The following is an 18,303-nucleotide window of genomic DNA, read 5'->3' on the forward strand; positions in this document are numbered from 1 at the left end:
ATGACAGTGCTGGAATTCATAACCCCAGCACACCATTTTAATACACACACACCGGATTTTGTGGCACTTTTCCCAAACCTTCCCGTAAACTTAGTCTTTCGAGGGGCCATCAAATGCTCTGTCCTGGGCTGTTCATCAGCATTTTGGGGGGATGGCTCTCTGACTGCTTCCCAAACCATGGCGTGGAAGCTAAACTCAGCCTCCGGACACGGGCTTTGAGTCCTTTGGGCACTTTATCGCAGATTGCCTTGGTAACCATTGCTAAATAACTTATTCTCTGTACATCTCAGCTGCCCATCTGTAAAATGGCCCTCCCTGGAGAGGGGGGCCAGCGACGTGCCCCGCACCGCGGGGATAAATACTTGCATTGAAAGACACTAAAGATGCCGTGGCAATGCGGGCTATAATAGCTGCTATACATAATCTCCTTTAATAGCTAATTGAGGCTGGCGATAGCAGGGGAAGCTGAAAAAGCCCCTTGTGTTTTCTGACCAAAAGCATTAAGAAATTATTTCCTATTGCCTGATTTCATTCAGAAGGAGCTTCATCTGGCGAGCGGCTGCGTACGGGCTCATTATTATTATTAATAACAGCAACAATAGCAGTGAGCACATATGTGGGCTAAACGGCGTCCGAGCGCTCGTGGAAATCGGTAGCTGTGTGTGTGCCATTGTCCAAAAGGCTCGTGTTTTATGTGAAACTTCACTGACTGCAGCCAGACAATGGATATAATTTCTCTGGCTTGAATTTACAGGTCCTTCCTTCCTTCCTTTCCTGATACCATTCCTGGCTTTGGCACCTGCTGAGGCGTAATTAGGACAGCCCTAATTTGGCAATATCCTGATTACAGCAGGAGGAAAAACAGGAAATGTTCTAGTTTTGCTGCTAGCAAATGACTGACTGAAATAGAAATCCATATACATTTCAAATGATTTCGGAGGAGTACAGCAGCCACCCCGCTCTCCTGGGCGAGCGGTTCGATGCACGGGGTCAGCATGCCCTCTGCAGGGACCTCGCGTCGGTACGGCTCGGCACAGACCACAGCTTTCCTTCGGATGGATAAATCTCGAGTGTCCTCACGCTGATAAATAAAGTTAGTGGAGGAATGGCCGTTTACAGCCGCCTAAAATCGGGACGCGCTCCTTAGAGCTGAATGCTGATACGATCAGGCGAAGCTGTTGGAGCAAGGAGTGTGTGTCTGCTCTTGAGATGTCAAGAATTTGGGGAGCCAGGGAGATGGTTTATGCAAGATTTGCACGTGGCATTCGTTCCTTCTCCATGTGCAAGCTGCCTGAAGGGGAATAGGAACAAGCATGGATTAAATGTATTCAGATACAGGCTCCTCAAAGCAGGGCGGCTGCACTCGGAGTCCTTCACAGCACAGATAGCTCCGTCAGGACGTCAGTGCTAAGGCGTGCAGAGCTGAGATTTTTCTTGTTTGATTTCCACTTGGCTCTGGTTTTCTAGCAAACACAAAAACTAGCAGGGCTGGATGCGAATGGATTGGGCATTTATATAAGTAGCAACTGTAGGTTTTCTTGTGCTTTCATCGATGACAAATTTCGGAAGTGTATTCTGTCTGAGCTAGGTGAGATGTCTTCAGCAAATCACGTGTGTGTAAGAAGTTCAACACAAACTGTTTACAAATGTGAGTTATGCTTTCTGACGACTTTATGGTGGGGAGTGGGAAATCAGGGATAAAAATTGAAAGCAAAAAAGGGAGATAGAGCCACAAAACCTCCTGCTGTGTTAGCAGCGTCATCCCAAGTCTGTCCATCCCACATCTAGCTGCTTCTTCAACAGATTTCTTTGAGAACAGTTCTACTCAGGAGTTAAACGAGTAGTTAAACCATTTTTACTGGGCTTTGGGAGGTACTCAAAGGCCACACAAGGAACTGTAAGGATAGGATAAAATCTGACCAATTCAAGGTAGCTATCTCTAAGATTAGCCTTTCTTTTTAGCCTCTTGCCAGCACCCTTCTCAGAAAAGCTTTGCTATTTTGAGATCTAAAATGAATCTCTTTCTGTGTCCTTCTCCAACAATTTATCCCATTTCTAATGAAGTTCATGTTGAAGTTATTTTGTTGTCCAACCTTAGGCTCTGTCCTGTGTGTCCACCTGCTTTTTAGCAATCTTTCTTTCCCATGTCAACTGAACAAGTATTTTCTCATGCTTTTTTCAACCTGTTTGAAGAGTCTGAATTAGGTCCCCAAAATGACTCTCCAGTCCGCAAAATGAGATGCACACCTCCAAAGAGTGAATCACGTTAATTAAAACATGGCTCAGCTGTCTGGAGGTGAGCAGCAGCCCCTACCAGCTATGAAGACAGCTTATGGTGACCAGCCTCCTGGTTGAACTGTCTCAGCTGAGTTTGTGAAACAAGGTGGGGTAAAACAGGATAAATCTCTTCAAACGTGGGAAAAAAAAATGTTCCTACTTTCCAGCCAGCCAGCCAAAATAAAACTAAATTTTAATAGATAAGGAAATGAGGAGCAGATGGATTCATCCAGGGTCTGCAGTCACAATGGGATTTCTCAAGTTCCAAAGACTCACTCTTTCCACACAGTTTAATACTTCTTACTGGCATCTTCTTCTTCTTACGTTAACTTTTTGATTTCTAAGTGTCTTTTTGTTTCTAGAAGCTTTTCCAGGCAGGGGTCTGTCTCCCTCAGGCCACCAGGTACCCGGCACATGCTGAGCATGCTTCTTTTAAACTCTTAGCTATGCGAGCAGAGCTCAGCATGGAAAAATCCCCCGGGCCTGGGAAGAGAAAAAATCATTCCCAAATACCATTGGCACAGGGCAATGGAGTGAACAGAGTGCAATTAGCTCCTGTGGCCCACAGATGTTTTCCTAATGAAAAGCCTTGATCCCCAGCTGTGTCTGGAGACGTTCCCCATCACTCAGCCCCCAGCTTAAGGGTCAGCGGTGCCAACCTGGGACCATTCCCACCAGCAGATGTTTTCTGGATAAAACCCACTGAGCCGTGGAGGGGCAAAGCCTCTTGCACATGTGCCATCACCCGTGAAATCGTTCACCTATTCCCTCCCCACTCCCGAAAGCTGGGTACAAACAGATGGCATCTTCCTTGGCCCGTTGAGCTGTGAATTAATTAGCTGATTATGGCGCTGGTGGCAGCAAGTAACCCTATTACAGCAGCAGGAGTAATTGTGTAGGATTTTGGGAGAAAGGGGCTGTTTGGAAGGAAGTACTCTGAGCTGTACTAAAACATGTCATCCTACCTTGTGATAATTGACTCGAGGACCCGAATTAGGTTGACATTGATAGGAAGTTACGGAGGCAGAAAACTGGCTGAGATGTTAGAAAGAAAAGGTGGGGGGAAAAGGTGTCTGTAATTGATGGTGAAAGCTGGGCTTCTAACGGAGATCAGGGTCTGTTCCACCTTGTTTACCATCCTTCTTAATGAGGGGGTGGTTGGAGTAAAACCAACCTGTCAATAAATATTAGGAGGTGTCACAACTGTGGGAAAGAATAGGGAAATAATCCAGAGGGACCCACGTGGAAGTGACAGTGTCCCAGCACTGATAAAGTAGAAGCACCCGTTTGATTTAAATGGAGAGCTCTGCCAAGGTCTCCAGTGGCTCATGGTCCCATGAGTAAAATATCACCAAAAGGTGAGGAATTGTGTGAGATAGGCTCTTGGAAAATACTGCCCTAGAAAAGCAAGGGCACCCAGCTCAGACTGGAACTTGCTATAGCAGCCAAACGGGTGCCTGTCTCCCCTGACACCCACTCCAAAAAGCAGTAGGGTTTTTGAGGACAGCAGATGCTAAAGATCATAAAACAGAGAGGTAGCTCTGCCCTCTGACTCCATCAGAAGACTCCCAAAGATGACTTTCATGCGTAGACATCTGAAGGGCTACGATACCACTGTAAATAATTGACTATGGAGGCTGAGTACTGAGGCTGCTATAAGGGAAAATAACAGGGAGTAATGGGACGAAACTGAGTAAAGTAAAACATGAGCACAGTATTGGGAATTTTTTTTTTTTTTGTCCAAGAGTTAGACTTGTTCATCTGTGAAATAGACTCCCAAGGGAAGGAGTCTATTACTTCAGTCATTTAAATCTGGAAAGGACAAAGCACTGACTAATATATTCAGTGGAACAGTTGTCCTGCCTTGGCGGAGAAATGGCCAAATATCATCAAATTCAGTTTTTCCAGCTCAGATGTCAGAGATTCTGGTGGAATGTGTTTTTTTTTTCCAGGGTGTTGAGCAGAGCCCTTTTTTCATAAATGGAAAAACACTGAGCTCCTAATAGCAGCAGAAGGCCAAATTGATATTTTGATGCCGAGGTCTTCTGTGGCTGGAAACAGAATTCATTCTTCTCTGTCTGTGGCAGATTGAACATGAAATTTAAAGATAAGGAAAATTCATATTTAAGTGCATGTGACAAATTCATTTTCACAAATCCTGTGTACTTACTGAGCAGAGGTTGTATTCTTGGTGGCAGGTGAAAGGAGTGATAGGTTGCTCCGTGCTGGTGGGAAAAGAAGTCATCTCGGTTTCACGATAGATCAGTGTTGGCTCAGATCTCGATGCCATTTTCACTCTTTTCCTTTTCCAAACACATACACTCAGTGTGTTGTTGCTTTTATTTCTATTTATTGACAAAACATGCCTTTCAGTTGATTTAAAACGAGACTGGTTAATCCACGTAACCGTTCAGAAACCTTCAGGGTCGGTATTGTACAACCTTTCCCAAAATCACCACCTGAATGGCAGTGAGCTCTGACTATCTGTGTACCCCATGACCACCCTATGACCATCATGTGTGTCATCTAGAAGTGTGCAGCCTGATAAATGCCTCTGCGAGGTCCAGATTAAGCTGACGTGGGTTGAGCCAGCACAGACACATTCATACTACAGCACCCAGTGACTCTCAGCTGACAGAGCCAGCCCTGAATCTCTGTATCTTTTCCATCCTCAAAGTTTCTGCCTTCTTTGAAGAAGCCAGTTCATCTGGGGGACAGCAATAGAAAAACATCAGTCCAGTGTTTGCACCTTGTCAGCCCCTCCCATTGTAGGACACAGCAAAGATGCATTAATTCTGGATGCCTTGAGCAAGGGGTGGTGGGTGTCGGAGGGGCAAACACAGGTCCAGGGTGTTTTCTGTATTTTTCCTTAGTAGAAGAAGATCCATCTCTTAGAGTATGGTGGAGATGCTTATTGTGTTTTCAGTCTGCAGCTAAGCTTCTTTGTAGGAACAGGACTTCTGAGACCTTGTCTTTTCAGCTGCTTCGTCTGTCAAGATACTCTTTTTTTTTCAGTGGGTTTGCCATAGTCCCATTACAGAAGGCAAAAAAAAAATAAAAAATAATCCCACTGCTGCCCACTGCAGGGAACATCTGCTTCTTCTTGGGCTGGAGAAGCAGTCCACTTGGTCACCATGAGGCTCGCCAGTGAAGGAAACTGGTGATAGGATGTAGAAGGAAACACCAGTACCCCTAATTCCCACTTGCCTTCTCTAAGAGGGTGAAAAACACTTCCCAGATCCTTGCAGTTTACTGAAAACCCAAGAGAGGGAGAGGATTCTCAGCTCACTGGTGTGCTGGTGAAATAGCAAGCATGGAAGAGCACTATGCTGTGTGTGCTCATGGTTGTTCATGAGCAATCCCAACTCAAAAAATAGGCAGCTAATTGACTCCTCCACGCAGAGCATCCCTTTTGTCTCCTGCAATTGCCGGTGAGGATTTCAGACCGCTTACATTGCCAAAAATATTAAACAGGGGAAACCTTCATAATTGGAATATGCTGTGATCTTTGATTCGATTTCACACGTACATACGATTAAGCTGAAAACTATTATCAGATGTTTTGGATGGCCGGAGAGAAGATTGGGGACCCTTTGTTTCCTTTCCTTGCTTCAGACCTGCTCCCCAAGCGGGGCCAGCTGGTGTGCGGTGAGCTGGTGGCTTCCACCCAGGTCTGCCTGGGCAGGTTTCCACACTGCAGGCACAGCACAATCAGCAGCGGCTGGCGGGCTCAGTTGAGATTGCAGAGAAGAAATGAGCTGTAGAGAAACTGCCTCTTCGCTCTCGTAGTGCAGGATGACCTCCTCTGGTTGTATAAATGGTGGTAAGTTGGGTGATTTTTCAAAGGAGGGGACAATATGGCCATTTATCCCTTGAGGGACTCTATCAAAGTGCATCAAGAGTTGTGAGCTTGAGAGGAATTTGTGTCATAGAAACATAGAAACATTAGGGTTGGAAAAGCCCTCCAAGGCCATCTGGTCCAACCATCCCCCTACCACCAATGTCACCACTAAACCATGTCCCCAAGCACCACGTCCAACTTCTCCTTGAACACCCCCAGGGACGGTGACGCCACCACCTCCCTGTGCAACCCTTCCCAGTGCCTGACTGCTCTTTATGAGAAGAAATATCTTGTAATTTCCAACCTGAACCTCCCTTGGCACAACTTGAGGCCATTCCCTCTAGTCCTATCACTAGTTATCTGTGAGAAGAGGTATCGTGTCCACTTGTGTTGCTGTGCCTTCCACCTATTTGCTGAATTAGTTTTTGGACCCATTCTTTAATACTGCGTGGTTTGCACGTTTGTATGTGACAACGATTTTAATTAGAATCACGTGAAGAGTACAGTTTGCTATATAAGGACATGAAATTATTGAAGAGTGTCCAGAGAAGGGCTACAAAGATGGTGAAGGGCCCAGAGGGGAAGACGTACGAGGAGCGGCTGAGGGCACTGGGCCTGTTCAGCCTGGAGAAGAGGAGGCTGAGGGGAGGCCTCATGGCGGCCTGCAGCTTCCTCACGAGGGGGAGTGGAGGGGAAGGAGATGATCTCTTCTCTTTAGTGACCAACAATAAGACTCAAGGGAATGGTGTCAAGCTGTGACAGGGGAGGTTCAGGCTGGACATCAGGAAGAAGTTCTTCACCAAGAGGGTTGTCACGCACTGGAACAGGCTCCCCAGGGATGTAGTCACGGCACCGACCCTGTCAGAGTTTAAGAAGCATTTGGACTGTGCTCTCAGTCCTGTGGTCTGAATTTTTGGGTAAACCTGTGTGGAGCCAGGAGTTGGACTTGATGATCCTTGTGGGTCCCTTCCAATTCGGGATATTTTCTGATTCTGTGATTCAGTGCTTTGCCCTGATGTGATTGCTGCTGGTTTCCCACAGGAGCATCGTGCAGTCGGACGAAAAGCTGGTGATCAGCGCCTCCTGGGCTAAGGATGACGACATTAGCAGGCTCCTGAAATCTCTGCCCAACTGGAGCAACATGGCTCAGCCCAAGCAACTGAGACCCAAGAGAGAGGAGGAGGAAGACTTTATAAGGTAAAATATTTTATAGCCAAAGTTGTTAAAGGGTTTTAAAGACAACAGCAACAATGGTAAAATGTTCTGGAAACAAAGTAATTGCAGTGTTTGCATGGCTGTTGTGTATCCAGGTATGAGAAGAGTTTGAGATGTGTTTTTTTCCTTGAGTGGAATAATAAAATTTAAGTCCACATGCCTTTATGTGGAAGCACCAGCTTTGCCGAACAGAGAATTTCATGCACGTTGCCTGTGTTTCGTTCTGCTGATGGTAACAAGAAACCATTAGGGAAATGTGCTGGTTTGGAGACGTGTCTGGGCTCTCTTTATCGGCGCCTGTCTCATGATGGATTGATAGCTAAACCATCCTGCAGCTCTTTATCCTTCAAGAGAAAGAAGAAAGTGGAGCTTCTGCTCTGATGCAGCAGGAACAGAAGAGAGGGAGGCCACGGGTCAGCAAGGAGGCTTCAGTGGCAGCTCCAGCTTACTGCTTTCCTGCACTTCTTGACTAATCCTGCTTGTTCAGGCGCAGCTCTTTGAAGAAATGTGCTTGTGAAACAAGTCAGGAAAGTGGCTGGGATTGGGGAAGGGATGAAAGCGTTGTTTTTAATTCAGGCAGATCCTCATGGTGCTTGATAGTGCTACCCTGGTGACCCATGCAATGCAGAGAGCACCAGTCTGTGACCTAAGAGTGGGGACAACTGACTGTGCTGGGCAGGGATTCCCAGAGCTGGTGTTGTCACCACAGCTGCCCTCTGTTTGAGCTGGGACCCGGTGGTGTTTCACCTCCACCCTGAGCCCAGCAGCTATTAAGGAGAGCCAGGAGTTCACCGGTCTTGAAAAGCAGTGGTAGCTCCAGAGGGGATTCATGCAGAGGCAACTTTCTGTATCCAAACAAGATTGTTTCATCCTTTTCTTTTTAGGCAAGTGGAAATCTGTACACGGGCAAATTGCCTTTCCTTGCACACTGTAAATCTCTTAGTCTTTGAATCATTGGCTCATCCTGAAGAAACGGGCCCTTTTTGTCATTCCAGCGAGTCAAAAAGCTTGTCTACACATCCCCATCACTATTCATCACATCCTTGATTGGCATTTGGCTATAAAACAGTAGGAGTAAGTGAAGCTGTTGAAAATTAAAGTCTAATTTGCCCAGATTGTCATTTTACTTATTCACTGACTGCAAGCACAATAACATAAAGATGATGCAGTCTAGAGAGAGGAACGAAAAAAGTACAAAATACATCTAGTCGCAGAAATGCTCTCTTGTACTGCTGTGGGTACTGCAGTAGGTATGGCAATCAGCATCACCAGTGTTTTAAAAAGTCTTCAGTGACACTGGAAGAATCATACAATCACAGAATCATTTGCAAAGCCCTTGAGGTCTTTGTGTTGGTTTGTTTGTTTTTGTTTGTTTGTTTGTTTTTTGAGATTTGTGGATCTGGTTCCAACTTCCATCTTCGCCATCAGATTTCTCCTTTGTTTCTTGGCATGGATGGGTGCTGGGATGCCCTCCTGGCTCCTTCTGTGATTTCTGAGCCATCAACATGGGACAACAGAGCTCCCATGGATACAGAGCTGGGTACTACCGCCTGAGTGTAACCTGCTAGCATAAATTCCTGGCCAGGCTAAATCTGATGGCCAAGCTCAGCCTGATGATAGCAGTGCCAGTATTTTGCTCCTAATGTGCATTTTATTCCAATATTGTCATTTTACTATCCATTAATTGAAGTTTTTTTTTGAAGTTGTATCAGAGATGTTAGAATAGAAAGCCCTGTTAGGTCATCTACATTGAATTCCCTGAGAAAAGCTCCTGTACTCTGCCTTTTTTTTTAGCCTAGATGGTAGAACAAAGATCTTTTCTCAGTATCTGTTTGCACAGAGCATCATGTATTAAGCCCCAGTTCCTCAGAGTGCTGTTTGAATGCTCCTGTAGCATTAATTTAAATGATAATAATTGGTCTGGGCCAGTTTTAGCCATTGATGGTAAGCGACATGGCTTATAAACTTCTTCAAGAATCTGTGCATGGTTGAATAGGTCTCTCCCGAAAGCTTCAAAAATAAAATTAATTGCTTGTCCAATTTTTTGTCATCTTCTTTCCACTTATGCACACTTTTTTCAGCCTTGCTCCTAATACAAAGGAACATGATTTCTTTGCCGCTGTTGCTTCTTTCTCTCCCTCTTGGCACTGCTGAAGAATTGGGAATAATTCTGCCTTAGCTATCACTACCTGAAGGCTGCTGCGGAGCCAAAGGGAAATGGGTCTTGCCCAATTAATATCTCAGTTAGGGTCATCTCTGTGATGAGAGAGCCTGGGAGAGCTCATTTCGTTCTCACTTGAGTCATACAATCTACTGAAAACACTGACACGTAGAAACCCACCTGCATTCACCAACCCAGCTCCTCAGCTACCAGGGACAGGACTAAGCATCCTTTTGCTGGAAAGGAAGGTTTAAGCTTGGTGAAACGAGGGAGCATGTTCTGTCTGGACAAAAACAGGGCTGACAGCAGGGCTCGAACTACTCGGCAGCATCCTGTTATGAACGTTGCTGAATTAAATAGGTCCTGAAAGTTTGCCACGAGTTTTTGGATCGTGGCAGGAGGAGCCATCAGTGCACTGCTTTCTTCTCCTCCGCCTCCTCGGGTTTCCTGGAACTCATTTGTTTAATTAAAAGGAAGAATCCAAATGCAGTGCCTTTGCGAAAAAAAAATCCTCATGCATATCTGTGTTGACAGTGATTGATTCTGTTGTCTTAACCTGCCACTATCTCTTTTGCGAATAGATGTCAAAAGGCAGAGTAAGCTACTAGCAGAATCTCTCCATTAATATTCTGGTGTGGTTGGCCAGACAAAGGGACCTGATTGAGCATATTATAGTAGCTCGGAACTTGGCAAGGGGAGAAAGGAAAAGAAAAGTCATGCCTCCATTCGTATAATTAGTTTTTAAAGCTCTGAAGGCTATTTGGCACTGGGGCGAGTGTGAAATATGCTGCCCTTATCGCTTTATAAAGGTTAGCCTTCAGTTCATTACTGAATCAGATATGTTGGTGATAAAACCCAGAGATGTATCATTTCCAGGTTTGCCTTTGACGAAGGAAAGCAATGTAAAAAGAGCTTCAGATCTGGTCACACTTGAGTTGTAGCAGAAATTCCTCGTTTTCGGTGCAACTCTGCAGCAGAAGGGGTGGCAGGGGCTAAGGACATGCTGCACCCAAGGGGAGTTACGTGTTTGGGGAGCTGAGGAAGCTGTGTTGGCAATTCATGGGGCAACACATCTGCCTGGAAACCCCAAGGTGGTCTAAACATCACCCCCCAACGCAGATTATTATGGCTGCAGATCAGAGATGCCAAATCCGTGTTAGGAGGAGGATGGAGTGATTCCATTTCATGTCACCTTTTGACTCCAGCAGGCTCCTGAACACCAAACTTGGGATCACATTCTCAGGCTACAGCTGATGTAACAATCTAAAAACCCCATTCCCAGTGTTTCCATGTACCACAAGCCTTTTCTTTTCGCTGCTTTTCTTTTTCTAATGGGGATAACCCTGCCTGCAGAGTGCTCCAGCTGCCTGCTGCATCTCCCGTTCACCTGCAGATGCTCATCCTCAGTCGCTCTGCACCAAAAGGAAGGGGGGTGTTCAAACAGTGTGAAAGGATACCTGTGCAACAGCAGATCCTTCACCAAATTCTCCCAAATGGTATTGCTCAGGACAGTTACACTATCCCTGCTTAAATAGGATCTCTTCTCTTCCCTTGATTTAGGCAATGCTGACCCCTGCCAGTGCTTCCAGTGTTAAACTGGAGCCTGCTTGCATATTTGGGACTGCATTGGAGATCTTTCACTGTTGGAAAAGACAAAAATGTCAGGCCTAAGAGAGGCACAGAGCTCAGGTCCTGCCTTGGGGTAGGGGGCTCTCCCCTTCTTCCACCTCTCTGGCAGCCAGGAGGCACCGGTGAAGGTTTTAGTCAAAAGCTAGATCTTAGGTTGTTCCACCTGCTGTCTGATGTGTTTTTTTTTTGTCACATTATATTTGGAGCTTTCCGTTATTTGTATTGCCTTTTGATGCCTGAAGCCCTGATGTTTCATGGATGAATTTTCCCTTTCTTTACCTCTCATTTTCAATTTCCTTCCCATTTTCAATCCCATTTTCAAATTTAATTTCCTTCCCATTTTCAGCCATGGCTTTCCTGTCTTTCTTTCCTTGTTCCTTTCTCTCTCAAGAATTAAAGGCCTCCCTCTCCAACTTCCCAGGCTCTATTTATTGTATTCACAACACTTCTAAAGGGGGAAAGAACGGTCTTGGAAGATTGGCAGCAGACTTTGTAGACGTTTTTCCTCTACTGGGACGATGAATCTGGGTGTGCCATAGGTGTGAGTCATTTCCATTTGATGACAGTCTGCTCCTTTCTATGAAATGAGTTTCTAGATCTCTTCTTGGATCTTAAGAAAAACATGACCAAATGGCCTCAGCATGAGCACAACTGACACTAAATCCTGTTGCTGTCAGGAGTTTTGTATGAGAGGCATTAAATAAAGTGAGCCCCTAGATCTTCACAGGATCTTCCCTTTGTCTTATGAAGACAAAGAAGTTTGGGGGCATTTAGGTTGGGTTTTGGGGGTTTTGATTAGTTTGAGGAGGGGGCAGTTGAGGGTTCTGTGTGTTCCAGACCTGAATCCAGGAAGAATCTCCCAGCTTCAGATTGATTTATCCTACAAATTGCAATATCTATTGAAATATTGAAATATACCTCAGCTTTGCCAAGGTCCCTTTCCGGGTACCCCTACACGGCGTGGCAGGGATGGAGAGGGAAGGCAGAGCAGAGACGTGGGAGCTCCAGCTCCTTCACAAAGCTTTAACACCAGCTCCTGCTTGAACAAGATTTAATATCGTTAAATCACATCATTAGAGCTACACAATATACTCCGAGACACTTCCCTGTCTGCTGTGATAAATTATATAATACAAACCTAACAAGACCAGAATATTCAAATAAATTTAAGCGAGACGATGGCGCGTGGTGCTACAGCTTCAAATTGTCAATTAGCGCTGTCTGCTTTTCGACGGTGTTGCGACCTCTCAGCAGAGATTTGGAGCTGCCTGGGAGTGCTGGCGCCGATCGCTCCGGTCCCTAATAGAGATGCACAAATTGTTGTTGAGGCTCTGCAAATCCCGGCGAACCTCAAATCTGGGTCGTTTTGAGGCTGGGCTAGAGCTTGAGTCCTTTAAAACGGAGCACCGTAGGTTGGCAGCATGAATTTATATCCGCCGAGGATGCTCTGCGGCATCTTTTCATCATGGCTACAACGCTGTTTGGATGCGCTGCGAAAAAACGTCCTCGCGTGCTGAATTTTTAAAATACCTTCAGGTGCTGAACCTTTGAAAGGAGTGAAACCACAGCTTCTGTAGAAATACTGGGCCGGGTTTATTGTTCTTGCAGCAGCGAATCATTTCCGAGGGCTTCCTTTCCGCAGGGAAAGCCCACGTGGGTTTATTTGTTTTGGTGCTCGCGCAATTTCTTGATGAGTGTTGAACAAATTCTGGTGCGAGATGAAGAAACAAACCACTTCTTTCTCTCTTTCTTTATAAATAAGAACATAATAGGGATTTCTTTGATTTGGTTCAGGGGAAATCTGTCTGCCTGTGTAGTTCCTTATCTGCAGTTTTTAAGCACAATCCCCAAGCTGACTCTCTGGCTAAAATGCAGGGATAGAAAACAAATTATCTTTGTCCTGTTCGCAGCTCAACAGATAATTTGAGGATGTTTCCTATACAGGCATAGCTCTGCCTGCTGCTTTCAGCTGTGGTTTAAATCCATTTTGTTGCTTCTCCTCTGCAAGCCGGTGCTCAGGGGAAAGGATCCCTCTGAGGTCTGTGGTCTGAAGGGTGTGAGAAAGAACAGGAGGTCCTCATCGGGTCATTGTGTCCCTGGGGGGACTCCTAGGAGGATCTCTTGCTGTCCTCCCCTCCCCTGCAGCTCCATGTTCCCTCCCAGTGATCTGTGTCCTCGGCCTTATTTGCAGAAGGGATAATTGAAGCTAATTTCTTGGCAGAGAAAAAGGAGAGGAGCAGTAAGCGAGCATAAAGCTGCTGCCAAGGGTACCTCTGAGACCTCCTTCCTCATTCTGCAGTACTGATGCGGACACTTGGCTGCTTTTCAGCCCTGCTCTGGCACGGGCAGAGGGCCTTAAATGTAGCCCAGGTCATCCTCATTTATCCCATATGCTCTTCCCTGGCCTTTCTGCCCTGGTGTACGAGTTTCCCATCCTCGCATGAAATAGAGATGAGGGGAAGTCTCGTCTATTGCCATCAGTCCCTGTGTTTCCAGTCAGTTTAGCTCAATAGGTCGTTTAATTTTATCAGCAACTCATCCCAAAAATGCATCAGCTGTGCTTTCTGGAGGAGAGGAGGGGGAAGCCAAACTGTCTGCAGAAGATCCCTCTTGGAAACCAGGACCCCGACTTCTCCCCATCCCTGCTGGTACCAAGGATGCGCTGTGCATCCCAAACAGTATCCACGGGAACAGAACGGATCTAGTGCTGATAACGTTGCTGGTCACTGTGCTGGAAAAAAAAAATATAGAGAAATGGATGGCTTAACAAAGGGAAACAAAATGAAGTGCTTTGTTAATCCAAGGACATAGCTGGCGCAGCTGGCCTTGTCTGACAAAGCAGAGATTTAAGAGTGAACCCTACTGAAGCACGAATAAATCCCATGGGAACTGAGACCAAAAGGTGATGAAGTGTTGTGGCACTAGCATCAAATACAGTTATAACAAAGAGTGGGCTCTGACAAAGGAGCAGCTGGACAGCGAAGAAATGTGCTTGAATTTTCTTCATTCACGGTGTAGTTGATATGTAATATTAGCCAATTAACCAACATTAACCTTGAGCATCAGTATGTACATACCTGAATTACCTGCAGGAGCGTGGAGCCTTGCCTTTTCTTCCAGTTCCATAAAACACTCCATCATGAACCACTCGGTTGTGTGGGTTTCTTGCTTTCTGAAATACGTCATCTCCACAGCTCGAAATTTCATCCTTGAGTGCTCAACAAAATCTGAAGGATTTTTTTTTTTTTTTTGGGTCTTTTGGAAAGCTTTGGCAAAATCCAAAGGATAGTTAAGGTAGTTAAGGTAGGATGGGATCTGGGTTTTCATAATCATCGTAATTCAAACCAAAGGTACCCACTGAGCTATCAAAAACTTGTAAATTATATGCGTAAAGTGGTTACAGATGAGTTCATAGGTTCTAGCTCTGTCTTAGATAGACACTTACAGGTATAAAAGTGACCAGAAAAATATGACGTAGGGCTGAAAAACCATACGGGAATCAAAGGGCTGAAGATGCTATCCTAACATGCAGAGTTAAGGTTGGATATTCAGATGATTTGGTTTTGTCATATCCTTACCCTTAAATGTTTAGCCTTGCAAATTTATAGTGAGTAGTCACTCAAGCATGCATCCAGAACAGCAACAGTTTGCTTCAGGGAGGCGTGTGCTAACAGCAGGCTTCAAGTTAAATTCTTGCAATTCACGAGAACCCCTTAAAGTCATCTTTTGGAAGAGAGTTACTTGCTGAAGGTTGTCTCCGGTATAGATGGTCGTGCAAAAGAGGGAGTTGAGGTTTCTGCAGTCAAGGATGTGTATTTAAAAATATATATTTTTTTTTTCTGTCCTTTTGGCACAAACTTGTTGTCGTTTGAGACTGTCAGAATTGCATTTGTCGCAAACAGCGTTTTAGAGTATCGCTTTCCCTAGAAACCCTGATTTGTAGGGGAGTTAAAATAGGAAATACACCCTGCTTTGTGTTATATAGATTGCAGCCTGACGGCAAGCACTGTATTATTCATGGCCAGGCATCCACCCAAAGCAGTGCCAAAACCTTTTTCGGCGTGTGGGAAGGCAGCAGAGCCGTCCCCGTGCTCCAACCCAACTTGTAATCGCGGCTGTGGGCAGCGGCGCGCTCGTGACTCCGCATTTCACAGCTCTCGGATGGTGACTCACAACCAAGTGCTTTCTCTGCTGCATTTTGTATTGGAAAGCCATGTTAGCGAAGGTAGAAATCCACCAAATGTTTCCTTGCTTCACTTTTCAGGGCGATTAATGCGGTTGCCAGTGGGATTTGGCCACGGAAGTCAAGAGGAATGGTTCAGCTTGGGTGGAAAAAGCGTATCTTTGACATGTCTTCTACTCCCCAGGAGCAGAAGAGTGTATCTGGGTGTCTGTAGGTGGGCAGAGCTAAATGAGCTGTTTTGTGGCCACTGCGGAAGCCAACAGCACATTTTGCTTGAATGAATGATAATGAATTACAGCAGAAAAAATGCTTAAGCCTGGCTATGAGCTTGGCCACGCAGTTCAGCCTTGGGTTGGGCTTCGCAGCAGTCACTCAGGATGCCTTTGCCTGGAGCCTTTTCACAGAATCACAGAATCACAGAATTTCTAGGTTGGAAGAGACCTCAAGATCATCAAGTCCAGCTTTATTAAGTTTCTTAATAAAGAAACTTTTCTTAGTATTTTCTTAAATATTTTCTTTCCTTTTCTTAATATCTTACAAGTGCCCAAGCAGGGAAGTTTGCTAAGGCCTTTCCTGAAGTGCAGAAAGGACTTCAGCTATTTCCAGTAGCCAGAACAGATCAAAATTAGCCCCAACTAGTGAAGAGGGAGGCCAGCTGAACTGCCACTGCCCTCTTCCATGGAGCTGGAGATGCTCCTGTGGCTGAGCTTCAAACACGACCACGAGGTAAGGTTGTTCCTCTCAAACCATGGCACCCAGGACACAGCCTAAGGCAACAAAGTTTGTATTGTCAAGACGAAGAAAATCCTCAAAGAGAATTTTTTTTAATGAAGACTATTTTTTTTTTGCCTTTCATGACTTCCATTGAGCAATTTAAAACCATTTCAGCGTTGTTCTTTTTTTTTTTTCTTTTCTCAAGTGACAGTGAAGTCCCACAAATCTAGCGAGATGCTGGCAATAAAGCTGCTTAGATAGTATATAAAACGCCACTGATGGGATTATTTTGCTGCAGTTCGTTGCAGTTATTATGCTCAGCAGCGTGATTCCTCATTGTAAGTTCATAAAAGAGCTAATGACAGGAAGTGGAGGTTTGCAAAGTTGAATGAAAGTGGAATGCAAATGCGTAACAAAAAGAGCAACTAATGATGGGAACAGGGTACCGAGGACCATGGTAAATGTGCCGTCGCTTGGAGTCTTTCAATAAAATGCACTTGGCTTCATCCAGGAGTTATTGTAATCAGACGTAGGGACCATTGGGTGATTTTCTCTGTCCTAATGGCACTCAAAAAGCCATCCTACCTACCTACCATCTCCTACCTGCAAAACCATTTGGGGGTATTTGCCATGCAAAGAGTTTACCAAAGTAGCTCTTCGTGGACATGAGAATTGGGAAAGTTAAATCTCAATGCAAAAGATGGAGCGTGAGACTGGAGGGAGCATTTACACTCCTTGAAAGAGATTTTTCATTTTTATGGGGTAAGCACGTTTATCTTGGTCATCATTTCTCACCAGGTGCTATCTATAAGCGAAATAACACACGGGCTAATGTGCAAAATCATTTATTTGTCTGTTGTGATAAGCCCTCAAGTTTCACGTGAGATTTCTTGTGATGCATGTATAAACAAATTTGCTTCAGAGATTGAAAGAGATGATTTACAAGGGAAGATTAAAAGTACTGCATATCTGTACATACCCCAAGGAGACACGGAAAGCAGCTGCACGCCTGGGGAGGGTGTAAATGGCGGGGGAAAGAGCTGTGGGGATTGACTGGGATCAGGTTTGTAACTGTGGGAATGAAATGAAATGCTGAGATTGTAAATGCAGGGGGAATGATATAAAAAAAAAATCCCTGAGATAGTCGTGTCATGAACTGCAGCATATTTTATTCACTTTGATGAGACTTTCAAAACTCCACGAGACAACCAGCTCAAGATCCTGCCCTGGAGCAGTTCTGCTCTGGGTGGTTTGACCTTCTCCATCTCCCCCTTGCTGGCCCTGTGCTCTATTTCTGAGGCTGGCTTCGTTTTTGCATTTCAGGGCTGCTTTCGGCAAAGAGTCCGAAGTTCTCATCGGCAACCTGGGAGACAAGCTCATCCCCCAACAGGAGATCCTGCGGGACGTCAGCGACCTGAAGGCCTTGGCCAACATGCACGAGAGCCTGGAGTGGTTAGCAGGTCGCACCAAGGCAGCCTTCTCCAGCCTCTCAGCCACCCAGAGTAAGATGGAAACCAATATAATTATGCAACTGGAGCAGGCGTGGGCTTTTCTTCTTGATTTCAAAGGGTTTCTGTCAGAGGAGAGCAGAAAGCAAAGCAGCTCCATCTCTTTCTTCCCAGTGAACGCCGTGGTGTGACATCTGCTCGGGCTGTGGTGGGGGGCACGGTGCGATGGTGCCAAGGGCATCACTTCCAGCAGAAGCTCTGCTGGGTCTTTCAAGGCTCAAGCTTTTCAGCAGTCCCTGCTAATGACACTCCACAGGAGCAGGTATCCATGCTGACACGGGTTTCGCTTTCTTTAAAACGTTGCTCGGTCGCTGAATATTTAAAAATATAAGTATTATAAATTCAGCAGAGAAACTGAGCAGCTCTTAATGAGGAATGCCCTAACGTGCGTGTCACTGGGGCGCTGATGCTCAGCCTGCAGAGGCAGCCCTTGGTGAACCGAGGTGCAAGGAGGGCAGAGATGGGAGAGCCTGGAGACACCGCTTCTGCTCCTGACTGTCAGGGATCACCCGCACTACCTTTGTGAGATTGTTTCACTTCTCTGTGCTCCAGCTTTCACTCCTCTCCCCTGAGAACAGTGATTTTTTCTGTCTGGAAAGTGCTGGAGACGTGATTAGTGTTGCTTCTCCTTTTATCACTGTCGTTGGTGTTGTCTGCCCAGGGTCATGTTCAGAGGAGGGCTGTGGCTGTGCCCCAGAAGCAGAGCTTGGCATAAAGAGCCCACAGCTCCTCTGCTGCCTGACTGAAACCTTGAAGCCTTTCTACTAAAACATAT

At 45.6% G+C, this 18,303-nt stretch overlaps 1 protein-coding gene across 2 annotated transcripts in view; it reads left to right on the plus strand.

The window, feature by feature from the left end:
- EXOC4 (exocyst complex component 4) overlaps positions 1–18,303 on the plus strand; it is a 375,336-nt gene that overhangs the window by 310,057 nt on the left and 46,976 nt on the right. For both annotated transcript variants that reach the window (XM_084525713.1, XM_084525714.1), the window contains exons 13-14: positions 7,160–7,315; positions 17,344–17,522. In XM_084525713.1, coding sequence (XP_084381839.1) covers positions 7,160–7,315; positions 17,344–17,522 — 335 coding nt within the window. The remainder of the gene's footprint in view (positions 1–7,159; positions 7,316–17,343; positions 17,523–18,303) is intronic.

The sequence above is a fragment of the Aythya ferina genome (genome assembly GCF_964211825.1).
Source record: "Aythya ferina genome assembly, chromosome: 1".
Classification (NCBI taxonomy): domain Eukaryota; kingdom Metazoa; phylum Chordata; class Aves; order Anseriformes; family Anatidae; genus Aythya; species Aythya ferina.